General features: G+C 53.5%; 1 protein-coding gene and 2 long non-coding RNA genes across 21 annotated transcripts; all 3 read right to left on the bottom strand.

Moving 5' to 3' along the window:
• Window positions 1-50: 50 nt before the first annotated feature.
• LOC141749084 (uncharacterized) lies at window positions 51-3,465 on the bottom strand. Its single transcript, XR_012589228.1, has 5 exons — window positions 2,350-3,465; window positions 2,054-2,099; window positions 1,889-1,944; window positions 1,762-1,802; window positions 51-1,676 (listed from the first exon to the last, which is right to left on the bottom strand). It is a non-coding gene; the product is annotated as an uncharacterized LOC141749084 (long non-coding RNA).
• A 38-nt stretch (window positions 3,466-3,503) lies between these two features.
• Window positions 3,504-4,659, bottom strand: LOC141749085 (uncharacterized). Its single transcript, XR_012589229.1, has 3 exons — window positions 4,510-4,659; window positions 3,792-3,845; window positions 3,504-3,683 (listed from the first exon to the last, which is right to left on the bottom strand). It is a non-coding gene; the product is annotated as an uncharacterized LOC141749085 (long non-coding RNA).
• Window positions 4,660-4,969: 310 nt separating this feature from the next.
• On the bottom strand, window positions 4,970-23,450 carry LOC141749082 (uncharacterized). 19 transcript variants are annotated; one of them, XM_074602162.1, is made up of 8 exons: window positions 23,289-23,450; window positions 20,331-20,426; window positions 19,779-19,839; window positions 12,505-13,947; window positions 11,660-11,846; window positions 11,322-11,473; window positions 9,460-9,521; window positions 4,970-8,829 (listed from the first exon to the last, which is right to left on the bottom strand). In XM_074602162.1, the coding sequence occupies exon 8, from the start codon at window positions 7,168-7,170 to the stop codon at window positions 5,479-5,481; it is 1,692 nt and encodes a 563-aa protein (XP_074458263.1). In that variant the 5' UTR covers window positions 7,171-8,829; window positions 9,460-9,521; window positions 11,322-11,473; window positions 11,660-11,846; window positions 12,505-13,947; window positions 19,779-19,839; window positions 20,331-20,426; window positions 23,289-23,450; the 3' UTR covers window positions 4,970-5,478. The 19 variants fall into 19 exon arrangements, 18 of the variants coding, with proteins under 18 accessions (XP_074458263.1, XP_074458267.1, XP_074458258.1 ...); XM_074602166.1 differs by adding exons at window positions 21,421-21,492; window positions 22,605-22,667 and having other exon boundaries at window positions 4,970-11,473; window positions 20,331-20,429; window positions 23,289-23,439; XM_074602157.1 differs by having other exon boundaries at window positions 4,970-7,986; window positions 8,311-11,473.
• Window positions 23,451-24,619: the final 1,169 nt, after the last annotated feature.

Below are 24,619 nucleotides of genomic sequence, written 5' to 3'. Positions count from 1 at the left end.
AAGCAACAGGGAGCGAGACAGAGAGAACCATGAAGGCAGAAATTGGCCATGGGACAGATCTTTTAATACAATAACATCCTTTATATAATATAGTAGATACAGGTTTTTATTTTGAACTCCTTTTTATATACATACACTCATATTTTTCAATATGTATAAAAATGAGAAATTGTTCTTTATTTCAATGCCTCATACCCATATATACAGGTTTTATTGTTTTTTTAAACACACATTCCCCACATGAATTTTCAGGCATTTTTTGGGCTGTGAACTGCCTCTTTTAGGAGGAACCCCATATGACATGCGCACACCCTCAGAAAGGTCTCGTTTTGCCTTAGAAATACCATCTGGAGTACAATTACAGCCTGACATTAAAAAAAAAAACCACACACAACATACAAACACTACACCCCACACAAAGCAGCCTTAACATCTTCGAGATGCAGTTTGCTTCACTACTGCCGAACAGCCCCTCCCACATAGCTCTGCTCATCCCAAAACAACCCCATTAATTAAAGAGCTGCCCACACCTGCTGATGGCTACTTGATGGGAGTTGACTGTACCACCTTTGCCTCAACAGTCTAGGTAGATCAAACTAACCATAGACTCCTATTGATGTTCCACCTACCCCAGAGTTTACGTGACCGGGCAGAGCAGCTCCGAGCCAAACACACACAAGCACAGACCGACATTACACAGAACACTACAAACAATGCACCTCACAAATGAGGGAAAACTCTCAGCAAGAAGGATGACACCAACATAAGTGACTGTTGGGCAAGAAGACCTGCAAGACCACAATGGTGACACGAGAAGGCTCTAGGGAAACCCCAAGAAATGAGTACAATGTAATGGTCCAGGACAAGAAGTGACTCAAACTGAGATGTATGTGCAGGAAGCCTGGCTTCAAGACCTAAGAATTTAAGGATGCAGGGAAGAAGTCCCAGTCACTGAAAATGGATGGCTAGAGAACAGAGCTGCTCACGCAGCCAGGAACAATGCTGCAGTTGAGGACCACCCAGAAACTTCCGAGATGCAAGGCCGATCCACTGTTTAAGCTTATAATGCAAGAAAAGTGGGGCCTGACTGGGGCAGTGCCAATGAGTTCTGGCATTCAAGACTCTTGGGATGGTGTCTGAAGTACAGGCTGTGCTCCTCAAGTGTAAAGAGAGCATGGAGACCCAAGGAAGGTTTAGGACACAGAAGACAGACCACACAAACAACACAACAGATGCAGGCTGGAACCACCCTGCCCAGCTCATGCTAGCATTGTGCTGAAGACTAACCCGCTCCCTTTACCTGCTCAAAGGGGATGGCTCCAGGACAGCCCTCTGCCCTTCTCTAACTTTAAGAGGCCTCCCTGCAAATCACAAACTTCTCCCTTTCCAGCCCCTCCCCAGCCCTGGCCACTCAACTTAGCTTTCAGAGGGCTGGAGGTCTTAAATCTGATGTCGACAGAAAAAAAAAAAAAAACAGCACATCGACTATCTGGGACATTCCTGTAGTCACCAGGTTCATCATCATCATCATCTACAATTAAAGAAAACCAAACAGTGACAGCAAGAAGTTTCAGAGAGGCCACCGCCAACCTCTTCCACAATTTCCCCTTCCTCAAAAGCACAATGGGATTCCACTCAGCTGCTCCTTCCAGAGTCAAATGCTGTGGCCATCATTGCTTGAGATACCAAGAAACAAAGTTACTGTTGCACATGTGAGAAATCACCAGCCACAAGCTCCTCCTCACTGCTGCCTCGGCTCACCTCTAATGCTCACCCACTTCCAAAGATGGCTCACAGGGCACCTGCAAAACCAGAAGATAAATAATTAACCAGGTTGCCGTATAATACTTCACTATTAAGACACCAATGTGGCCCACAACCGCCTCACCTTCTCAGCACGCTCATCAGCATGTGGCTTAGTCCCTCTGAGCCTGCATCCTGCACCTGAAAAAAAAAAGCCAACCAAAAGACATATGCTGACATACTGCCCGACACCACAGCCTGCCTACAGCCATTCCTGTCTCCTACTCCTTTACCCTGGCCTCTCGCTCACCTGCCCTCCATGGTTTTGGGCTGCTGCTTTGAGGCTTACAAACTACCTGTAAAACAGACAAAGGACACTAAAAACTTCACCCACAATATAACATCTGAGAAGAATTGCTGCTTCAGCCCACTATTCATTGACCACCTTGCCCGAGAGTCACATCCGGTGCCAATATCCTGCTTTACTCATCACTTCATACCTTCAAAATGAAAAAAAAAAAACCAACCCACACCCCACCACCAAGCCATAATATAATGATATAGCCACCAGTCACATCTTCCCTCCAGCACCGTGAACTGACCCACCTTCTTACAGGGTCCCGCTTGCCTTCTCCATGACTCTTTGGTGCACATCTTGTCCCTCTGCATCTGAAAAAATTAGTAAACAAGTCACCCAGATGCTGATCAGTAGCTGAACAATTCCAGGGGTCTTGTTTCCATTTAGGAATATCATCTAGGCTCCAACTACAACCTGCCATTAAAAAAAAATTGGACCCAACATTAATCCCCACACATACAAGCCTTAACACCTTCAATCTGCTTCACTACTGCCAAACAGTAGTGAAGCAGGAGGCTCCCAGGAGGCTCCAATCATCCCCATAACACACTATGGAAATGACTGTCCCTACCAATGGCTGCTTGATCCCAGATGACTGTACAACCTTTGGCTAAACAGTCTTGGCAGATCAACATATTACCCATAGACTCTTATTGCTGTTCCACCTACCCCTGACTCTACACCCCCAGGCAGGGCAGCTCCACGCCAAACACACCCACGTGCAGCCCAACACCACACAGCACTATAGGCAACAACGTGACTCCAAGATGAGAGAAAACTCTCCACAAGAAGAATGACTTTCAGACAAGAGATGCTGTTGGGCAAGAAGACCAATGGCCACAGCACGGACGTGAGGAGGCTCTGTGGCAAAGTCATAAAAATCATAAAAGAGTCAAATGTAACAGCCCATTCCAAGAAGTTCCTGTCAAAATGGAGATGACATATGTGCAGGAAGCCTGGCTTCAAGACCTGAGAATGTAAGGATGCAGGGAAGAAATCCCAGTTCATAAAAGCAGATGGCTAGAGCTGCTATAGCTCAGAGAACAGAGCTGCTCATGCAGCCACGAACGATGCTGCAAAAGAGGACCATCTAGAAACTTCCAAGAGGCAAGTCCGATCTGCACTTTAAAATTGTTATGCAAGAAGTGCCCATTGGGCACTCTGCCAATTAGCACAGGCATTCGAGACTCTACAGGGGCTGCCCAAGGCACATGCTGTGCCCCTTGAGTGCAAAGAGAAACGAGGATTTCAAAACCTAAGGAAAGTCCAAGACACAGAAGACAGAGCACACAAACTACACAACAACAGACACAGGCCAGAACTGCCCTGCCCAGCACACACTAGCTTTGTGCTGAAGAGTAATCCACTCCCTTTACCTACTCAGAGGACACTCCTTCTGGATAGCCTTCTGCTCTACCCTGACTTGAAAACTCCTCCCTGAAACTGTCAACCTTGGCCCCCCTCCAGCGCCTGTGCCTCTACTTAGCTTTCAGACAGCCAGGGGTCGGAATTCATCCTTGACAAAGAACCCACAACAAACAGCTAACTGATGTGTTCCTGCAGTCACCAGGTTCCTCTTCAACTGTAAAACAAAAAGAAACCATGGCTCCAGCAGTGACCACCCTGATAGTAGAGGCCAAGCTCTTCTACAGCACCCTCATCCTCAGAGGTGCCATGGCAATCTGCTCACCTGTTTCACACCGATTCTAGAGTCAGAGGCTGCAGCAGCAATTACTTATGACACCTAAGATACCAACAAACACAAAATTACCATTGCATTTCTGTGAAATCACCAGTCCCATGCTCCTCCTCAATACTATCCAGCTCACCTCAAATGGAAGGGACTAGAACAGACCAGACCCTCTTGACACCCAAATCCAAATGCAAAACCCATATGATAAAGACTGCTGAACCTGCCTCCATTTCTTAGCCAAGCCCCAGCACCAAAACTTTTAGAAACCTCTTCTCCTCAACTGTCAGGGAAGGACCCCCACTTCTTCTTGACAGCTCCCATTCCATATTTGTGACCCTGAAACCCCTGTGTCAGCCACTCCTCAGGAGCTGCTCTTCTGAGCCATGCCCTGTGTTCAGCAGGCACCTCCTATCTTCTGTCTTCCCACGGACTCTGGGCTCTGCTATAGACCCACAAAATAAGTAATGCCCTGACACAATCTACGAGGGGCCTGCTGCAAGCTGCAAAAACTCTAGGGACACCACGTCACTCTTTGGGCAATGGGGAAAGGTGATGAGCCATGCCATACCCTGAATGACACTATGCCTTACATCCCTGCTGCTTTCTTGAGAAGTGCTAAAGTACAATATGCAGATGCATACAAAATGCTCACCTTAACCCCTACAATATAATCTCATCATCAACCCAATTAAGAGAAACAAGATCAGCAACTCACACAGCATACTGCAAAACCGGTGGAAAAAATCTCTGGCCCATCTTCAATAAAGTTAGGAATTCTAGGAAAATGCAGCCCTCCTAGAATACAGGAAAGCACACTATTAAACCATCTGGGCATCCCCTAAACACTCATCACAAAGTTACTGACCTGAAAAAAAGGAAACAAAAAAGCTGCATACCAGTCAACTTTCTACTATACAGGTGGCAGGATGCGTACTGGTCCTGCAGGTCTTAGCTCAGCCTTCTTACCTCTGCCTCCCTAAATACCAAAACATGCCTGCCCCAAAGCTGCAGCCAAGTGAAGGACCAGCAGAGCACCAACCCCAGAGGAGCCCAGCAGCAGAACAAGCTCCTGAGCCGAGCCTGTGGCTCATATACCCCGGGCCCCGCCCACTGCCCTTCCCACAATCCCCTGGAGAAAGGGGCGGGGACAAACACCCCCCCCCCCCCCCGAAGACAAAGAGGTGGCCACAGGGGTAGGAGCTCCTTTTCTTATGCCTTAAGTTCCCAGCAGGCAAAGCAACAGTCATTTTTATTTCTATTGGGCACTTGCCTCTGGTGATTCTCTTACCGCTTTTGTTTGAGTTCTGTCTACTTGTTGCTGTAGAGAAGAGAGTTCTGCAGGCGTCACTTTATTTTTGCGATCTTCAGATATTTTTGTGGTTAATTGGTAATCATGTTTTATGGTTTTAGAAGAGTGCTGGAAGCAGGTGATTTCCAGAAGACTGATGAGCACTTCCTGGATCCTAGAGGACTAAATCGCCATGGAGACACGTGTCGGCAGACTGCGGGACGTCCTGGAGGACTTAAAGTGCCATAGAGAGGCACGTCAGTGGACTGAGGGGCGTAGTGGAGAACTAAAGTGCCATGGACAGGCATGTCGGCTGACTGAGGGGCGTCCTGGAGGATTAAAGTGCCATAGAGAGGCGCGTGGGAGGACCGAGAGGGTTCCTGGAGGACTAAAGTGCTATAGAGACGAGCGTGGGAGGACTGAGCGGGCACTTCTGGGCTCCTGGAGGACTAAAGTGCCGTGGAGACGAGCGTCAGCCGACTGAGCGGCGTCCTGGGGGACTAAAGTGCCATAGAGAGGCGCGTCGGCTGACTGAGCGGCACCTCGGAGGACTAAAGTGCCATAGAGAGGCGCGTCGGCTGACTGAGGGGCGCCCTGGAGGACTAAAGTGCCATAGAGAGGCGCGTCGGCTGACTGAGCGGCACCTCGGAGGACTAAAGTGCCATAGAGAGGCGCGTCGGCTGACTGAGGGGCGCCCTGGAGGACTAAAGTGCCATAGAGAGGCGCGTCGGCTGACTGAGCGGCACCTCGGAGGACTGAAGTGCCATAGAGAGGCGCGTCGGCTGACTGAGCGGCACCTCGGAGGACTAAAGTGCCATAGAGAGGCGCGTCGGCTGACTGAGCGGCGTCCTGGAGGACTATAGTGCCATAGAGAGGTGCGTCGGCTGACTGAGGGGCGTCCTGGAGGACTAAAGTGCCATAGAGAGGCGCGTCGGCTGACTGAGCGGCGTCCTGGAGGACTAAAGTGCCATAGAGAGGCGCGTCGGCTGACTGAGCGGCGTCCAGGAGGACTAAAGTGCCATAGAGAGGCGCGTCGGCTGACTGAGCGGCACCTCGGAGGACTAAAGTGCCATAGAGAGGCGCGTCGGCTGACTGAGCGGCGTCCTGGAGGACTAAAGTGCCATAGAGAGGCGCGTCGGCTGACTGAGCGGCACCTCGGAGGACTAAAGTGCCATAGAGAGGCGCGTCGGCTGACTGAGCGGCGCCCTGGAGGACTAAAGTGCCATAGAGAGGCGCGTCGGCTGACTGAGCGGCGTCCAGGAGGACTAAAGTGCCATAGAGAGGCGCGTCGGCTGACTGAGCGGCACCTCGGAGGACTAAAGTGCCATAGAGAGGCGCGTCGGCTGACTGAGCGGCGTCCTGGAGGACTAAAGTGCCATAGAGAGGCGCGTCGGCTGACTGAGCGGCACCTCGGAGGACTAAAGTGCCATAGAGAGGCGCGTCGGCTGACTGAGCGGCGTCCAGGAGGACTAAAGTGCCATAGAGAGGCGCGTCGGCTGACTGAGCGGCACCTCGGAGGACTAAAGTGCCATAGAGAGGCGCGTCGGCTGACTGAGCGGCGCCCTGGAGGACTAAAGTGCCATAGAGAGGCGAGTCGGCGGACTGAGCGGCGCCCTGGAGGACTAAAGTGCCATAGAGAGGCGCGTCGGCTGACTGAGCGGCGCCCTGGAGGACTAAAGTGCCATAGAGAGGCGCGTCGGCTGACTGAGCGGCGCCCTGGAGGACTGAAGTGCCATAGAGAGGCGCGTCGGCTGACTGAGCGGCGCCCTGGAGGACTAAAGTGCCATAGAGACGCGCGTCGGCTGACTGAGCAGCGCCCTGGAGGACTGAAGTGCCATAGAGAGGCGCGTCGGCGGACTGAGGGGCTATGGAAATGGACAACAGGAAAACTGCCGGGCACAGACGGGGGCGCGGTAACGCGTAAGAGCCGACACTGGAGCGCCGACGGCCGCTCTCGAAGCCGGGCGGGCTGCACCGATCGCGCTCCAGGTGGCGCAGAGCTCGACGGAGTCCCGGCGGTCCTGGTTCGCCCTCCGGCCGCCGCGCTCTCGAGACGGGCGCCGGAACGGCTCCCGCGAAGCCGCGCATGCGCACGAGCTGCGGAACCAACGCACAGCGCCGCCGGGGCGGGGCCAAGGCGAGCCGGAGGCGCGGCCACAGCGCACGGAGGAGCGCACACCTGCAGGACCAGCCTTCAGCCGCCGGGCGACAGCACCCCCTTAGTTATTTACACATTATCTATTTAGGGAATTTATATTACCTGTTTGCATTTATATAGAAAATATGCTTACACTTATACATTAACATTTATGATACAGAATATCATTTAGACTGTCTGCTTACACACCTATTTTGACACTAATATCTTTTTATAAATACATTTTTTAAAATATTTTTATTTCTAGGATCTTTTATATAACACAAGCACAGAATCATAGAATCCTTAGACATAGAGGTTTTTATTTTGAACTTATTTTACATACATAATATTATTTCTCAGTATATATATTTTTCATATATAAATGAGAGATTGTTCTCTATTTCAGTGCCTCGTGCCCATAGTTAACAGGTTTTCACATTTTTTTAACGCATCCCAAGATTTTCAGATGTTTTGGGGCTGTGAACCACCTCGTTTGGGAGACCCTCACGTAACCCCACGTCCCCCACTCACCTGCTCCTCTGCTGCATCATCGCTGCCCCGGTGATGTCGCAGTGTCCCAAATGACACCATCACCCCCCGAGACACACACACAGACAGACGCCCTTCTATTCCCCCCCAAAAAAGCCCCAAAACGCCCAGACCCAGGGCTGGCCCCTTCCCCTCGGGGCGAGGGGCTCCGCCACTGGCTGCAAACCTGGCCTGGGGCATCTCTCGAGCAGCACGAGACACCTACAACGAGGCACCTGGAAAACAAAAATCCCCAGTTATAGCTCAGTATCTTAAAAAATAGCCTGGAAGAGAGTAGAGGAATTCCATCAGAGGGACAGGACAGGAGCTGAGCTACAGGAGGATTCTAGGGAAACGCCTCAGCTCCAAACACAGCACAGCCTTCAAAAGCCAGCGCCAGCTCAACTCCTGAAGTCAGGATTAAAGCTAACCGATGCCATTTTGAACACGTTCTTAGCATAACAGTAAACCTTCTCGCTGGTGTTGGGAAATGCCTTGTCCCTTCCCTTTCGGTGAAAAGGTGTGCGTTAGGTTTATATACACCGAATAAAAATACTTACGCTATAAAAGTATTTGACTTTCTTCAGGCACTGATTTCACTTCCACAGCTGGGAATTGATACCATAACACTATCTCTCTCCAGAATACATAGTTATAATTGGACTACAAGGTTTTTTGTGTGCTATGCAACGAGGAGGGACATCTGGCCAGCAGCACTGCCTGAGAGAGATGCTACTGGGCTGCCGAGGAAACACGCCACTGAAAGCCAGACAGAAATAAAGTACTTTAGAGCATGCTGTCTAAATATCAGGGGTAAAAAAAATCCGTTACATTCAGTTCCCTCTTTTTAAAGCTTTAGAGCAAATACCTTCCTCCATCTCTGGGGCACCTTGTGGCACTTCATCTCTCTTTCCCTCTCTCTCGTCCCATCCGAGCCCCCATTGGTCTCTGCTCCGCAGCTCCTTTATCCTCCTCTCTGCATCCAGGGGGTCCCCGCTCGCTTCCTCGCTCATCTCTCCTTTGCCGAGATGCTGTCAGGCTCCAGCGCTCCCAGACCATTTGGCAGGAGCTGGTGTCCCCTGGGAGGGGGAAGCAGGTGTAATGGGGGTCCCAGTGGGATGTGGGGGGTACCGGGGGGGACTCCAACGGATCCCAGAGGGTTCTGGGGTGTCCTAGGGGGGACCCAGGGGATTCTGGTGTGTTCTGGGGGGTGTGTGTGGGAGGGTCCCAGGGGGAACGTGGGGGGTTCCAGAAGGCTCCAGGGAGTCTTGGGGGAACACGACAGGTCCCAGGGGGATCCTGGAGGGCCCTGGGGGGGCTCTCAGGGGGTGGGGTCCCAGAGGGACGTGGCAGGTACCAGCAGGCGCTCCAGGGGGTCCCAGAGGGCTCTGGCGTGTCCTGGGGGGCTCCAGGAGGGATCTGTGGGGTCCTGGAGGGGGTGTGGGAAGGTCCTAGAGGGGTCCTGGGGGGAGTGGGGGGGATCCCAGAAGGCTCCAGGGAACCCTGGGGGGAACATGAGAGGTCCTAGATGGTCCCAGATAGTCCCAGAGGCGTCCTGGGAGAAGATGAAGCAGGACATCCCACAGACCTCTTGGGGGGGGGGGCAGGGGGTCCCAGGAGATTCTAGGGGGTCTCAGGGGGATCCTGGGGGGGTTGGGGGATCCCAGAGGGTATCAGAGAGCTCTGGAGGGGTCCCAGCATCCCCATACCTGTGACATGGACGGCGATGGCACAGGCCCCCAAGGAACAACTGGTGAGGGGGCAGCCTGCGCTGTGGGGGGGAAACATGCCAGTAATGGGGGACACTCCCTTGAAGATCCTGGGGGAGTGTGGGAGGGTCCCAGGGCATCCTAGACGGCTCTAAGGGAGCTCTCCGGTGGCGTGTGGGCTCCCAGGGGCATGTGGGGCATGCCATGGAGGAGTCCAGGGGCTCCCAGTGGGGAATGGGGGGTCCCAGGAGGGTCCTAGCGGGCTCTGGGGTGTCCTGAGGGGGTGTGGATGGGTCCCAGGGGGAAGGTGGGAGGGTTTCAGGGTGCTCCAGGGAGTCCCGGGGGTGAATGTGGGGGTTCCCAGAAGGCCCCAGAGAGTCCTGGGGGAATATGAGGGGTCCATGGGGTCCTGGAGGGCTCCGGAGGAAAGGTGCAGGAGGGTCCCAGGAGGCTCCAGGGGATCCTGGAAGGCACTGGGGGCGCTCTCAGGAGGTGTGGGGGGTCCCAACAGGATGTGAGGGGTAGCGGTGGGGGTGCTCCAGGGGGTCCTAGAAGTCTCTGGGGCATCCTGGCAGCAATGTGTGGGGTGCCAGAGAGGGTGTGTGAGGGTCCCAGGGCTACAGGGAGTGCTGGGGGAATGTGGGGAGTCCCATGAGGGTCCCAGGGGGTCCTGGAGGACTCTGAGGGGCTCTCGTGGGGTTGGGGGGAGGTGGCAGAAGCGTCCCAGGTGGATGTGGGGGATACCAGGGGTGGGCTCCAGTGGGTCCCAGAGGGCTCTGGGGGGCTCTAGGGGATCCTACAGCAGGTGTCAGAGCAACCCAGAGTGCTCCAGGGGATCCTGGAAGGCTTGGAGGGGTCACAGAAGTTTCCAGAGAGCCCTGGGGGGAACATGAGGGGAACCAGAAGATCCTGGGGGGCTCTCAGGGGATGCAGGGGGCCCCACAGAGATGTGAGGGGTACTGGGGGGAGCTCTCAGAAGGCTCTATGGGGCCCGGGGGGGCTCAAGGAGGTCCTGAAAGGTGTGGAGAAGGGTCCCAGGGGTCCTGGAGGCCTCTCGGGGGCTCTCAGGGGGTAAGAGGGTGGTCCCAGGACAGTCCTAGGGGGACGTGGGGGGTACTGGGGAGGAGCTCCAAGGGGTCCCAGAGGGCTCTGGCGTGTCCTGGGGGGCTCCAGAGGGGATCTGTGGGGTCCTGGAGGGGGTGTGGGAAGGTCCTAGAGGGGTCCTGGGGGGAATGTGGGGGATCCCAGAAGGCTCCAGGGAACCCTGGGGGGAACACAAGAAGTCCTAGATGGTCCCGGATAGTCCCAGGGGCGTCCTGGGAGAAGACAGAATCATAGAATCATAGAATTGTTGAGGTTAGAAGGGACCTTTAAGATCATCGAGTCCAACCTTTAGCCTACCCTGACAAGAGCCACTTCTAAACCATGTCCGTAAGTGCCCCATCTACCCTTTTTTTAAACACCTCCAGGGATGGTGAATCCACCACCTCCCTGGGCAGCCTATTCCAATGTTTAATAACCCTTTCAGTGAAAAAATGTCTCCTAATATCTAATCTAAACCTCCCCTGACGTAACTTGAACCCGTTTCCCCTCGTCCTATCACTTGTCACCAGGGAGAAGAGGTCAGCCCCCATCTCTCTACAACCTCCTTTCAGGTAGTTGTAGAGGGTGATAAGGTCTCCCCTCAACCTCCTCTTCTCCAAGCTAAACAATCCCAGCTCCCTCAGTCGTTCTTCATAAGGTTTGTCCTCCAGACCCCTCACCAGCTTTGTAGCCCTTCTCTGGACACGCTCCAACACCTCAATGTCCCTCTTGTAGCGAGAGGTCCAAAACTGAACGCAGTACTCGAGGTGGGGCCTCACCAGTGCCGAGTACAGGGGGATGATCACTTCCCTAGTCCGGCTCACCACACTATTCCTGATACAGGCTAGGATGCTGTTGGCCTTCTTGGCCACCTGGGCACACTGCTGGCTCATACTCAGCCGGCTGTCAACCAACACTCCCAAGTCCTTTTCTGATAAAGAAAAAGATAAAGAAAAGATAAAGATAAAGCAGGACATCCTGCAGAGCTCTTGTGGGGGGGGCAGAGGGTACCAAAAGATTCTAGGGGGTCTCAGGAGGATCCTAGGGGGTATCAAAGGGCTCTGGGGGGTCCCAGACTGTCTCAGAGAGCTCCAGAGGGGTCCCAGCATCCCCATACCTGTGACATGGACGGCGACGGCACAGGCCCCCGAGGAACAACTGGTGAGGGGGCAGTGTACGCTGGGGGGGTGGGGAAACATGCCAATCATGGGAGACATTCCATTGAAGCCGAAGACAATGACCTCGGAGAAGGTACTGAGCCTCTCACAGACCCTCAGGTACGGCTCACTGTAGGACTCCTTGTCCTGCAGGACGCGATACAGTGGAGGGTCACGGGGACCCCCAAACGCCGGAGAATGCCTCGACCCTTCCCTCCCACCCCCAGCCCTGCCCCCCATCACCCCTCAGCCTGTACCCCTCTCCCCTTCACAGCCCCTCTCCAACTCGGCACCCACTTCAGGCCACAGCCCCCCCTCCCCAAACTCAGGGCTCCCCCAGCACAGCCCCCCCACGCCCCCAGCCACCCCCTCAGACCTCCCCGTTGGCCCCCAATACACTCTCAGCTCCCCCCTCACCCCTCAGGGCCCCCTCGGCCCCCCAGGTCCCCCTCATTCCCCCCCCCCAAATCATCCCTTAATCCCCATCGTGGACCCCTCAGCACCCCCCAGCCCCTCTCAAGGCCTCCCCATTACCCTCAGGACCGCTGCCCCCCCCCCCAGCCACTCCCCAGGGACAACTCAGCGCCCCCGTTCCCGCTCAGAACACCCGTGTCCCCCCACCTCAGCTCCCTCCACCACCCCTCGGGGTCCCCCCAGCCCCTCCGCTCCCCACAGCTTCCCTCAAGTCCGACCCTCAGCCCCCACAACCCCCTGGAGGATCCCCCCGAGCCCCACCAATTATCCCTCGGGGCCCCCTCAAGCCCCCCGCCGCTGCCTGCCACGTTCCCCACCGCCCTCCGCTCACCTTCACGCAACCCAGCTACCTCATAACGTGTTCACGGGGGCCAAGCAGGGCAGACCAGACCGAGCGGCCACGCCAACCAAGCGGTGCGGCACTACCGGCGGTGCAAACGCAGTACACCCCTAGGGCACAAAGCGTCGCGCATGCGCAGTACAACCATACCTGACGCGGGCGCGCATGCGCAATATAGCTGTACGGCGGAAAGCGTCGCCCATGCGCAGCGCAGCCGTACTGCACACGGTGCGCGCACGTTCAGTGCAGCTGTACGGCGGAACGCGCCGCACACGCGCACTACAGCTGCATGGCACTAGGGGGCGCCATGCGCCGTACAACTTTACGGTCCTAGGGGGCGCACATGCGCCGTACCCCTGTACGGCAGAGAGCGCCCCACATGCGCAGTACAACCGTACGGCACTAGTGGGCGCGCATACGCAGTACAGCTGCACGGCACCGGGGGCGCGCATGCGCCGTACCGCTTTACGGCACTCGGGGGTGCCATGCGCCGTACAGCTTTGCGGCACTAGGGGGCGCGCATTCTCTTACCACTTTTGTTTGATTTCTGCCCAGTTGTTGCTGTGGAGAAGAGAGTTATGCAGGGGCCACTTTATTTTTGCGATTTTCAGATACTTTTCTGTTTAACTGTTAATCGTGTTTTATGGTTTTGGATGAGTGCTAGAAGCATATGATTTCCAGAAGACTGACGAGCATTTATGGGCTCCTGGAACACTAAAGTGCCATAGAGATGCACATCGGAGGACTGAGGGGGCCCCTGGAGGACTAAAGTGCCATGGAGTCACGCGTCGGACTGAGGGGGCACTTCCAAGGTCCTGGAAGACCACCTTGCCGTGGAGATGGACATCCAGAAAACTGCTGGGCACTGACGGGGGCGTGGTAATGTGTAAGAGCTGATACTGCACCGCATACGGCCACTCTCGAGGCCGGGCGGCACCGATCACGCTCCAGGTAGCGCGGAGCTCAGCGGAGTCCCAGCGGTCCTGGTTTGCCCTCTGGCTGCCGCTCTCTGGAGACTGTCACTGGACCGGCCTCCGTGAAGCCACGCATACACATGAGCTGCGGAACCAACGCACGGCGCTGACATGGGCGGGGACCAAGGCGGGCCGAGGGCGTGGCCAGGGCGGGCAGGAGGCGGGGCCACAGCGCACACGCCTCTCCTGGGGGAACTCCACGTAACCCCCACATCCCCCACTCACCTGCTCCTCCGCCGACCCATCGCATCCCTGCCCTGGTGACGTCACAGTGTCCCCAATGACACCATCGCCCCCCAGACACACACACACACGTCCCCTTTTTTTATTCCCCCCCCAAAAAAGGAACAAAACAACCAGACCCAGGGCTGGCCCCTTCCCCTCAGGGGGTCTCTGCCACCGGCTGCAAACCTGGGCTGGGGCACCTCTCGAGCAGCACGAGACACCTACAACGAGGCACCTGGAAAACAAAAATCCCCAGTTAGAGTTCAGCGTGCTAAAAAAGTAGCGCAGAAGAGAAGAGAGTAGAGGAATTCCCTCAGACCGAGGGATGGGACAGGAGCTGAGCAACAGGAGGATTCTAGGGAAACGCCTCAGCTCCAAATACAGCACAGCCTTCTAAAGCCAGCGCCGGCTCAACTCTTGAAGTCAGGATTAAGGCTAACCGATGCCATTTTGAACGCGTTCTTAGCGTAAGGGCGAACCCGCTGGCCAGCACTGGGAAACGCTTGGCCGCTTCCTCCCAGCACGGCCACAGGGAGATCCATCACCCTGCGTGCAGGGCGGCAGGACCAGGCTGGGTCGTAACCAGAATCCATGCTGACGGAGCCACCGCTGCAGCTACAGCCCTCGCCCTGCTGCCGTCGGCACTGCCGCTCACCTCGCTCGCTGGGTCGATGCAGCCAAGAGGGATGGGTCAAACCATGAAGAGCAAAAGGAGCAATAAAGACAAAGCTCAGTCATTCACTTCATGCTGAAAAGGTGTGCCTACATTTACATACACTCATTAAAAATACTTATACTCTAAAAGTATTTGACTTCCCTCTGGCACTAATTTAACTCACACAGCTGTGAACTGATACCATTAAACTACCCATCTCCAAAATACACAGTTATAATTTGAGTGCAGGTTTTTTTGGGTGTTACACAAAGAGGAGGGACATCTGGCCAGTGGCACTGCCCAAGAGAGATGCTACTGGGCTGCCAGGGAAACGCACCACTGAAAGCCAAAGAGAAATAAAGTATCTCAGTGCACTCTGTCATAATATCAGGGAAAACCCGGTAACATTCAGTCACCTCTCTTTTTAAACCTTTAGAACTGACACCTAGGCGTTTCACTACGTTCACTACTTTCCCGGCAACTTCATCCTCAAAAACACCTTATTTTACTCTCCCAGGGCTGGGACAAAAACATCAAATGTCCAGCAACTGCTCCCACACCAAAGGTGCCAGGAGGCAAAGCTGTGGCTTGTCCTTGCTGTCCCTTGGCAGTGCTTTCATCACCCTAAAAACCTTGGGGCTCCACACTTTCCTGGGGAATTCAACCTCAAAAAAAAAAAAAAAAAAGATTTTTTTTCCACGCAGGGAATAATTTTTCCCTTCCGTCCACTCTCAGGCAACTCCCTGGGCTGCCAGAAAAAACATGCCACTGAAAGCCGGGCAGAAATGCAGAACTTTAGAGCTCCCCATTAAAATATCAGGGGAAAACAGCCCTTTACATTCAGTCGCCTCTCATTTTAAACAAGTACAACAAATACCGAACTGCTTCAGTACGCCTCATAAAATGTATGCCTCATAAAATGTACCCCACAGCTATTTGGCAGTGGCAGTTTAAACAATGCGAGTCAGTTTGTAAATTAGGAGGAGGATCAGGAGAGGATCTCAGAGAAGAGGGGGAATGGAAACAGGTCCCTGCTCAAGAAAGCAGGCAAGTCCCCTCCCAACCTCTCCCAGCTTCCCAGTTACCCCTGCAGAACAGGTATGGAGCCCTGCAGGAGGAACTGGCCGATGGAGAGGAGGATGGCACACCAAGACTAGAGAAGACAGAAAGTACACGTCACAGCAGACCCGACTTCACTACTAGCTCCAAAAGGAAAAGGAGAAAGGTCATAGTTGTGGGTGACTCTCTGCTGAGGAGGGCAGAGGGACCAATATGCCGCCCTGACCTGCTACACAGGGAAGTCTGTTCCCTCCCTGGGGCACAGGTCAGGGATGTGACGAACAAACTCCCAGACCTAGTAAACCCCACTGATTACTACCCCCTGTTAGTATTTCAGGTGGGTAGTGATGAAATGGGTAGGAAGAGGCTGAAATCAATTAAAAGAGATTTTAGAGCCTTAGGGCAGGAGCTCAAGGGGTCAGGAACACAAGTTGTCTTCTCTTCTATCCCACCAGTGGCAACTGTGAATAAAGAAATTGATAGGAAGAGGCAACAGATCAACTTGTGGCTCCGGGACTGGTGTTACAGGCAGGGCTTTGGGTTTTTTGAACATAGGTGGCTATATGAGACACCTGGCATGCCATTGTCAGGTGGGACACAGCTGTCCCAGAGGGGGAAAAGAATTTTGGGGCAGGAGTTAGCAGGGCTCATTGACCGGTCTTTAAACTAGATATGAGGGGGGAAAGGGAGATAACTGGGCCTGTCAAGATTAAACCTGAGGAAAGCATGCCACGGTTTGAAGGAGACCACATTAGCGAGGACTCCCACTCTGACATTTCATCAGAGAAAGGTGATAGACGTTTAGAAATTACTGCTAGAGAACAATGGGAAAACCCTTTCCTAGAAGGGGAAAAGGGTACTAGGCTAAGAGTTAACAAAGCTCATGGACAGAGCTTTAAGCCAAAAGTTAAGGGGGAAGGGGATAAAACCAGGCCCGCTGGTAATGAACCTGAGTGTCAAAGGCCAAAGATGGGGGGGAAATCAGTAGCCCAGGTCAAGTGCATCTACGCTAATGCACGTAGCATAGGCAACAAACAGGATGAGCTAGAAGCCATTGTGCGGCAGGACAACTACGACGTAGTCGCCATCACGGAAACGTGGTGGGATGATGGTCATGACTGGAATGCTGCAATGAGTGGCTATAAGCTCTTCAGAAGGAATAGGCAAGGAAGGAAGGGGGGGGGTGCGGCTCTGTACATTAGAGAGTTGTTTGACTCTATAGAGATAGACTCCAGTGATGAAGAAGTTGAGTGTTTATGGGTAAGGGTGAAAGGGAAGGCTAACAAAGGTGATTTTGTGCTGGGAGTCTGCTATAGACCACCCAACCAGGATGAGTGGGTTGATGAGGTATTCTATAAGCGGCTGGCTGCAGTCTCGCAAACGCCAGCCCTTGTTCTAGTTGGGGACTTCAACTTAGCAGACATCTGCTGGAAATATAACACAGCAGAGAGCAGGCAGGCTAGGAGGTTCCTCGAGTGTATGGAGGATAACTTCCTGACACAAATGGTAGGTGAGCCTACCAGGGGAGGTGCCTTTCTAGACCTACTGTTCACAAACAAAAACCTCCAAAAGTGGAGGTCGGAGGCCATCTTGGGCTTAGTGACCATGAAATGGTTAAGTTTTCCATCCATAGTGAGGTAAGGAAGGGGATTAACAAAACCTCCATCTTGGACTTCCGGTGGGCAGACTTTAGCCTGTTCAGAACCCTGGTTGGGACAGTCCCGTGGGAGGTAGTCCTGAGAGACAAAGGAGCCCAGGAAGGCTGGACGCTCTTCAAGAGGGAAATCCTAAAGGCCCAGGAGCAGGCTGTCCCCATGAGGTGCAAAATCAAAGGCTGGGGAAAATGGCCGGCCTGGATGAACAAAGAGCTCTTGATGGGACTTAAGGAAAAAAGGAAGGTTTACCACCTTTGGAAGAGGGGACAGGCAACTCAGGAGGAGTACAGAGATCGTGTTAGGTCATACAGAGAAAAAATCAGGAAGGCAAAAGCCCAGCTGGAACTCAACCTGGCAATTAATATAAGGGACAACAAAAAAAGTTTCTATAAATACATCAACAAAAAGAGAGTGACAGAGAATGTCCATCCCTTACTGGATGCGGGGGGAAACCTTGCAACCAAGGACAAGGAGAAGGCTGAGATACTTAATGCCTTCTTTGCCTCTAATAGTCAGACCAGCTACACCCAGGGTGTTCAGCTTCTTGGGATGGAAGATAAGAATGGAGAACAGAACAACTCCCCTGTAATCCAGGAGGAAGTAGTTAATGATTTGCTTATGCACCTGGACACGCATAAGTCTATGGGGCCGGACGGGATTCACCCAAAGGTTCTCAGGGAGCTGGCAAGAGAGCTCACCAAGCCTCTCTCCATTATCTATCAACAATCCTGGTCAACAGGAGAGGTTCCGGATGACTGGAGGGTGGCCAATGTGACGCCCATCTACAAGAAGGGCCGGAAGGAGGATCCCGGAAACTACAGGCCTGTCAGCCTGACCTCGGTACCGGGAAAGATCATGGAGAGGATCATCCTGAGTGAGCTCTCAAGGCAAGGGAAGGGCAGCCAAGGGATCAGGGCCAGCCAGCATGGGTTTATGAAAGGGAGGTCCTGCCTGACCAACTTGATCTCTTTCTATGACCATGTGACCCGCTTTCTTGATGAGGGCAAGGCTGTGGATGTTGTCTACCTGGACTTTGGTAAGGCCTTCGACACCGTCCCCCACGGCATTCTCCTGGAGAAACTGGAGAATCATGGCATAGACAAGTGTACCCTCCGCTGGATAAAAAACTGGCTGGATGGCCGTGCCCAGCGAGTTGTGATTAATGGAGCAAAATCTGGTTGGCGGCCGGTCACCAGTGGTGTCCCTCAGGGCTCAGTTTTGGGGCCAGTCTTGTTCAATATCTTTATTGATGATCTAGACAAGGGGATTGAATGCACCCTCAGTAAGTTTGCGGATGACACCAAACTAGGTGGGAGTGTTGATCTGCTTGAGGTTCGGAAGGCTTTACAGAGGGATCTAGACAGGTTGGATCAATGGGCCAAGGCCAATGGGATGAGGTTTAATAAGGCCAAGTGCCGGGTCCTGCATTTTGGTCACAACAACCCCGGGCAACGCTACAGGCTTGGGGCTGAGTGGCTGGAAAGCTGCCCGGCAGAAAAGGACCTGGGAGTGTTAGCGGACAGCCGGCTTAACATGAGCCAGCAGTATGCCCAGGTGGCCAAGAAGGCCAATAGCATCCTGGCTTGTATCAGGAATAGCGTGGCCAGCAGGAGTAGGGAAGTCATCGTGCCTCTGTACTTGGCACTGGTGAGGCCTCACCTCGAGTACTGTGTTCAGTTTTGGGCCCCTCACTACAGGAAAGACATTGAAGTGCTGGAGCGTGTCCAGAGGAGAGCCACCAAGCTGGTGAGGGGTCTGGAGAACAAGTCCTATGAGGAGAGGCTGAGGGAACTGGGCATGTTTAGTTTGGAGACGAGGAGGCTGAGGGGAGACCTCACTGCCCTCTACAACTACCTGAAAGGAAACTGTAGAGAGGCAGGGGTTGGCCTCTTCTCCCAAGGGAATAACGACAGGACCAGAGGAAATGGTATGAAGCTGCGGCAAGGGAGATTTAGATTAGATATTAGGAAGAATTACTTTACTGAAAGAGTGGTCAGGCACTGGAACAGCCTGCCCAGGGAGGTGGTGGAGTCACCATCCCTGGAGGTATTTAAGGAACGTGTAGACATGGCTCTTCAGGGCATGCTCTAGTGCCCAAGATTATTGGTTTGTGGTGGGGTGTTGTGTGTGGGGTTGTGGGTGTGGAGTTTAGTAGGTGGGTGCTTTTTTTATTTTTTTTTATGTGGTTGGACTCGATGATCTCAGAGGTCCCTTCCAACCACTAAGATTCTGTGATTCTGTGATTATACAATTTTAGCTTTTTTTTTTTTTAAAGTTTCATTTAGCATAGAAAAATCAGTGAGATAAGAGATCCCTCCCAAATGGTTTTACTCTTGAGGGTTGCGGGGGAAATCAAATCCCCAGTGCCACAATCCATCAGGATACGAAAAAGCAGCAGCAGACTGGCGAATGCTTTTGGCCGTGCTGAATGCATGGAGGAACACGGTTTTATGAGATCTTGACTGTAACAACCGAGAACCCAAAGGCCAGCAAAGAAATGCAAAGAGAGCGCAAAGTCTTGTTGCTCATGACTTCTACTGCCCAGTGCTTCATCTCTGAGGACCCGCTCTGCCGAGAACTTCTTAAAAGGCAACTGCTTTGAGCAAGAAACATTTCCATTTCAGAAAATCAATTTACAACCGACGTCAAAATGTCCGCAGGTTACAGACAAAGGACATGATGCAAGCAACAACTCACCAAAACCACATCAGGACTCGCCATCACTAGTTATGAGGCTGCTGACGATTCGTGGGAATGCCTGGAAAACAAGCAGAAGCGATGCTGCTTTGTCCCCGTTTGTAAATGTCTCTTCTTTGACCTCGATCGCCTTTAGGACAGATGCCAGCATCTCAATAAGGTTTCTCAAGTTCTACTATAAGATATCCTAAAGACTTACTGACTGAAAAAGCATAAAGCTTTTATCATGAATACAGAGTCTGCTTCTTCTGAACATCTGAACTCTTACAGTTTCTTCCCCCTTTTAGTACACAATTTTTTTTACAGCATCGCTTAACAGTAAGCACACATAAAGAGAAGATTATGCTTTCAGGAAGAGAAAATAAATGCTGGGAAGTAAGCCTTGCCGTGGGCATAACATGTTCCAGAACAGACCTTGTATTATTTTTAGTGTTTTCTTAAAATATGTCATACAAAAACTATAAAAGGAGAGCTAACCAAGCCTTCATGTTAACTTCAAAGTCCACATGACAAGGACCTTAAGAAAAAAGCAGACGCACATCGCAGACGCACCTCGTACTCACAGAGCACTCCGGATCCTTTCCATCTGTCCTGTACTGTCGTGGCAGAAGAAAGGGTGACTGTGGAGAAACGCTGGCAGTTGACGTTCTGCTGAGAGAAGAAAAAAACCTTTAGCATAAAGCTGGGTAGGCATCTAAAGCTTCCTTCTTTTGTGGAGGTTTGCAAAGACTAGAGTCGAGCAGAGGAAAAAGCATTTGGCATCATCTCTGGTGCAACTGTTGATGCAGGCCACGGGAGCTTTTGCGTTTTTTAGACAAACCTGCCTTTTTTTGACTCACTGGCAGCTTTAGTTGCGCTAGAGCCACTTTCCCAGATACACACTGCGACAGAACCCCACACCTATGTACATTTTCGTGAGTCTTCATAGAGCCTGGGTCTCCTCACCCTATATGTCCTGAGTTGAATATTTTTGTTAAAGGGTATGGTAACCCACCCGTCCTTCTAAACAGTCTCCTTGCAAGAAAGCAGTGATTTTTTCCAGGCCATTTCTCCCAACGGTGGAGATCTTGTCAAACTGTCACCAAACCTGCTCAGGGGCCCTCCCAGCTTTTGGCTGCCCTTGGGTTTACCAGGCACACACTCTCTTCCACCTCCCAACACCAAAAGCACGGCACATTCTCAGACCAGAGTGCAACCCTGCGGGTGCCTGTGCACACCCAGCTGGTTTGATGAGGAGCCCCAGAGCGTCCCCACGAGCGCAGGCTGCACGCCCAAGGTCACCTTCACCTGCACCCATATCAGGGGATGTGGTTTCTGAAGCTGTAAACCGAAAACTGCATCTTGACGCTCAGATCAGAAGTAACCCACAACAGCCCTGCCACCGGACATTTACGGAGCAGGACACACAGACAGAGGGACTTCTTTTGCCACACACAACCCTGAATTTCCTGGAAGTTTATGTTTACCAAAACCAGCCACGTGGCACGTACTGCCAAACAACATTTGGCAATTAAACTTTGATGCGTTGGACACAAACAATTTTTGGGGAACTTGAAATTTGCTTCCTGCTGCTGCTGCTGTTGTTCTTCCTTCAGAAATTCTACTTGTAGCCAAGTTATTCGCTACCAGTTCAAGTATTTACCTTCCTGGTATCGCCAGCACTTTTACATAGGCAAGTCGCTTAATCGCTCTTCTAAAATTATCCAAATGAAAGCTGTAGCCACGAAAGAGGAGTGACAAAGAAAAGGAGAGGTCAGGCAGCGAAAGAGCTTTGCCACCTGCAGTCAGCAGTGCACTCTGTTTTTGAAAGCACACACACCCCCCACCCCCACAAAAGAAAACAAACAAACAGACAAAAACCTCGTATCTTTCCTGTCTGCTGGAGCTCATGCCTGTCTCACCATATTGTCTCATCAGAGTACAAAGTACAGACGATCTGTATCCTGAGGACATTTGCACATGATGAATACGTGTTCAGAAATAGTCAAGATCTCTAAGAGTGGTGTCATTTTTCTGGTTTTAACAATCACAACTTAATTTTATTCACTGGCATGTTTGGGAGCAAACTAATTAACTTTTAAGCATAACCACTAGAAAAAAAATAATGATGATTCAGAGCTCCCACCCATGAGGGAGCTGCAGGGCCATTAGTGAAAGGGAAGACCAACAGCAGCAACATCCAGTGAAGTTTGGCTTTCATTCTGACCGTGTACTTAAGAAACCCTCTGAGTCTACACCTCAGTACTAGGAAGGACTGGTCCTTTTCTGGAACAACAATTTTTTTTTGCCTAAAGGTCCTAGACTGAAGGCTCCACAGAACAATGTGGATTGAGCCACAGAAAAACATGCCCTCCACAGTCAAATAATCATAATAAAAAAGAATAAAAATCAAGCGACACATCAGTTTCCATCACGTTTCATTCATTATGTTTCTACTGGCATCTAGGTCCTCAAACATTAACTAGACTGACACCGCGGACTAGTAAAAATTGAGTCATACATAGGAAAAAAAAAAGGTTACTTCACACTTGCCCCTAAAATAATTATGAGCAAACAGAAGAGAAACACTTGACCCTAACAAAAGTAACAGGCAGCTCTTAATTTATCCTAGATGAAAGTTCAGGCTTTGACCCCAAAGGAAACCATTCCTAACTACCACGGGACCTGCTCAGGCAGGAGGCACTCTCCGTTCACTGCAACTCCTCGTCAGCTTCTCTGCACTGGCAGCAAATTTGCCTTTTCTGCGGCTTTTATATGGAGGATCTGTAGCGTCCCTGAACTCGCAAATGTGTCTCCCTGCTCCTCCAGCCCCACGCATGCCATTACCTGATCAGCAAGCGGAATAAGCCGTGCATTATTTTCTTTCCGTGCTGCAGAAGGTGACCCTGGCTAAAGAAGAGCAGAGAAATGACCCTGCTTGTCATACTCAGCCAATGGTGACGAGGCGGGGGACACCCACCCCACCTCTGCCCTCGGGAGCGGGGCCGGGACGGACCCTCCGCGCAGAGAGGGGGCCTGGCGCGGATTTCATCTCGAGCCCTGTTCCCGAGCACAAAGCCACACAACTCCCTCTCTTTCTCAGCCGCAAAACCAGCCACACGAGCCCCTTTGCCAGCCCCGGGAGCAAGAGACCTGGTCTCCGGGTCGGGCCCCAAACCAGCTGCCCCTCTGCAGTCCCCCTGGGCGACGCTGAGGGAGCGCAGCCACCCCACAACCCGGCACCCCCAGGGCCCCACGGGCACTTTGGGGGAGTGCTAGGGAACTGCGGGGGATTCGGCCCCACGTCCCTGCGGGATGGCACTAGCATGGCCCGGGCACCGCTTTCTTACCGCCCTGCCGGGCTTTATTTCTGAGGCATCGCCGGCACCGCACCTTAAACCTCCCAGGCCGAAGTGACCCCACGGGGAGCCGGGGCCAGCCACCCACCCCGACCAGACAACGTCCCCCCTCAGGCCACCCCCCATCACCCATCAGGGCCCCCCTCAGGTCCCCCCGCCGCTCCCTGCTCACCTTGACGCGGTCCAGCTACCTCATGACATGCTCGCAGCGGCCACGCTGGCCAAGCACCTGCCCGCCGGGCCCCGCTTTCCGCCCAGGCTGCCCCGCTCCGCTTTGGAGCTGGCCGCCATTTTCCCCCGGCCCCCTCCGCTTCCAGAGCGCCGCGGACCGGCCCGCCCACGGCGCGCGCCCATTGGCAGTCGCCCCGCCGCCCGCCCCCCTCCTTAAGAGTCCCCGTTTCATTGGTTCGTCGCCGCCGTCAGTCCCCACCGCGCTCCACCCTGGCGAGGCGATCTGACCAATGGAAGCACGGGAAGGTGATCCGACCAATGGGAGCTCTCCCACTCTCCCGCCCATCTTCCCGGGAGCGGTTGCCATTGTGAAGATGTCCCGGCGGGGGCGTGCGTCACTGCGCGCACTGCCGCCTTGCGTCCACGGTCCGGTACTGCAGGTGGGGTGCGCAGTACAGCGCACGCCGCTGCGTTCCTTGCTGTTGCACGGGGAGCAGAAGCCGGTACTGCAGCTCGGGGCAGGAGGCGGGGCCGAGGAGGACCCTATTTTCCCCAGATTGATTTTGGGTTTTTTTTTTCGCTTTCCCATGTTATTCGATTTTGGGAGCTTTCAGCGCTTTTCCACAGCATAAAAGTTGTCGGCCTTGCTTTTGGGCATGAGAACGGGGGATTCTTTGCTTTCCGGCTGCACAAATCGAGGTGGATTTGGCTTTCGCAGGAGCCCGAAATTGGGATTTTTTTTGGCCTTCCCCCGCCGCCAGGGATGGCGCCCGGCAGCCGCCCGTGCGGGGCCGGCCCCGCGGTACCGCGCTTGGGCCACGGGGGTGGGGTAGCAGAATCGAGCGTGCGGTGGGGCGGGGCCAGGGAGGGGCAGGGAGCGTGTCAGATATGGGACGGGGTCGTGGCCAGAAAGGGGCCCAGGGCATGGCCGAGTCGGGCAGGAGGCGTGGCCTGGGCGGGCCCGGGGCGGGGCGTGGCCAGGATGGGTCAGGAGGCGTGACGGAGGTGGGGGGCGTGGCAAGAGATGGCCGGTGAGGTGGCCTAGAGGGACAGGAGGCGTGGTGGAGATGCTCGGGGGCGTGGCCAAAGGGGTGGGGGCGTGGTCAGAAACTGCCGGGGGCGAGGCTGAGACGGACAGGAGGCGTGGCCGAGGCAGGGCGTGGCCACGGCGCATGCGCTGCTCCCCACCTGCAGGACCAGCCTTCGGCCACCGGGCAGCAGTACCACTTTAATTATCCTGCTCTCTTTGCTCATTAGGGTGATGAGCGGTGACCGCTCTCAGCCTGCTTCACTCCAGCCGGGAACTGGAACCACTTACTGGGGTGTGGGGCT

Source organism: Larus michahellis, chromosome 9, assembly GCF_964199755.1.
Source record: "Larus michahellis chromosome 9, bLarMic1.1, whole genome shotgun sequence".
Taxonomy (NCBI): Eukaryota; Metazoa; Chordata; class Aves; order Charadriiformes; family Laridae; genus Larus; species Larus michahellis.
Note: the sequence above shows the minus strand (reverse complement) of the source record. Positions and strands in the feature narration are given on the sequence as shown.

What these genes read in the sequence shown, in the direction of transcription:
- LOC141749082 (XM_074602157.1), bottom strand. Translation starts at nt 7,170, where the DNA reads ATGCGCGGCTTCGCGGGAGCCGTTCCGGCGCCCGTCTCGAGAGCGCGG.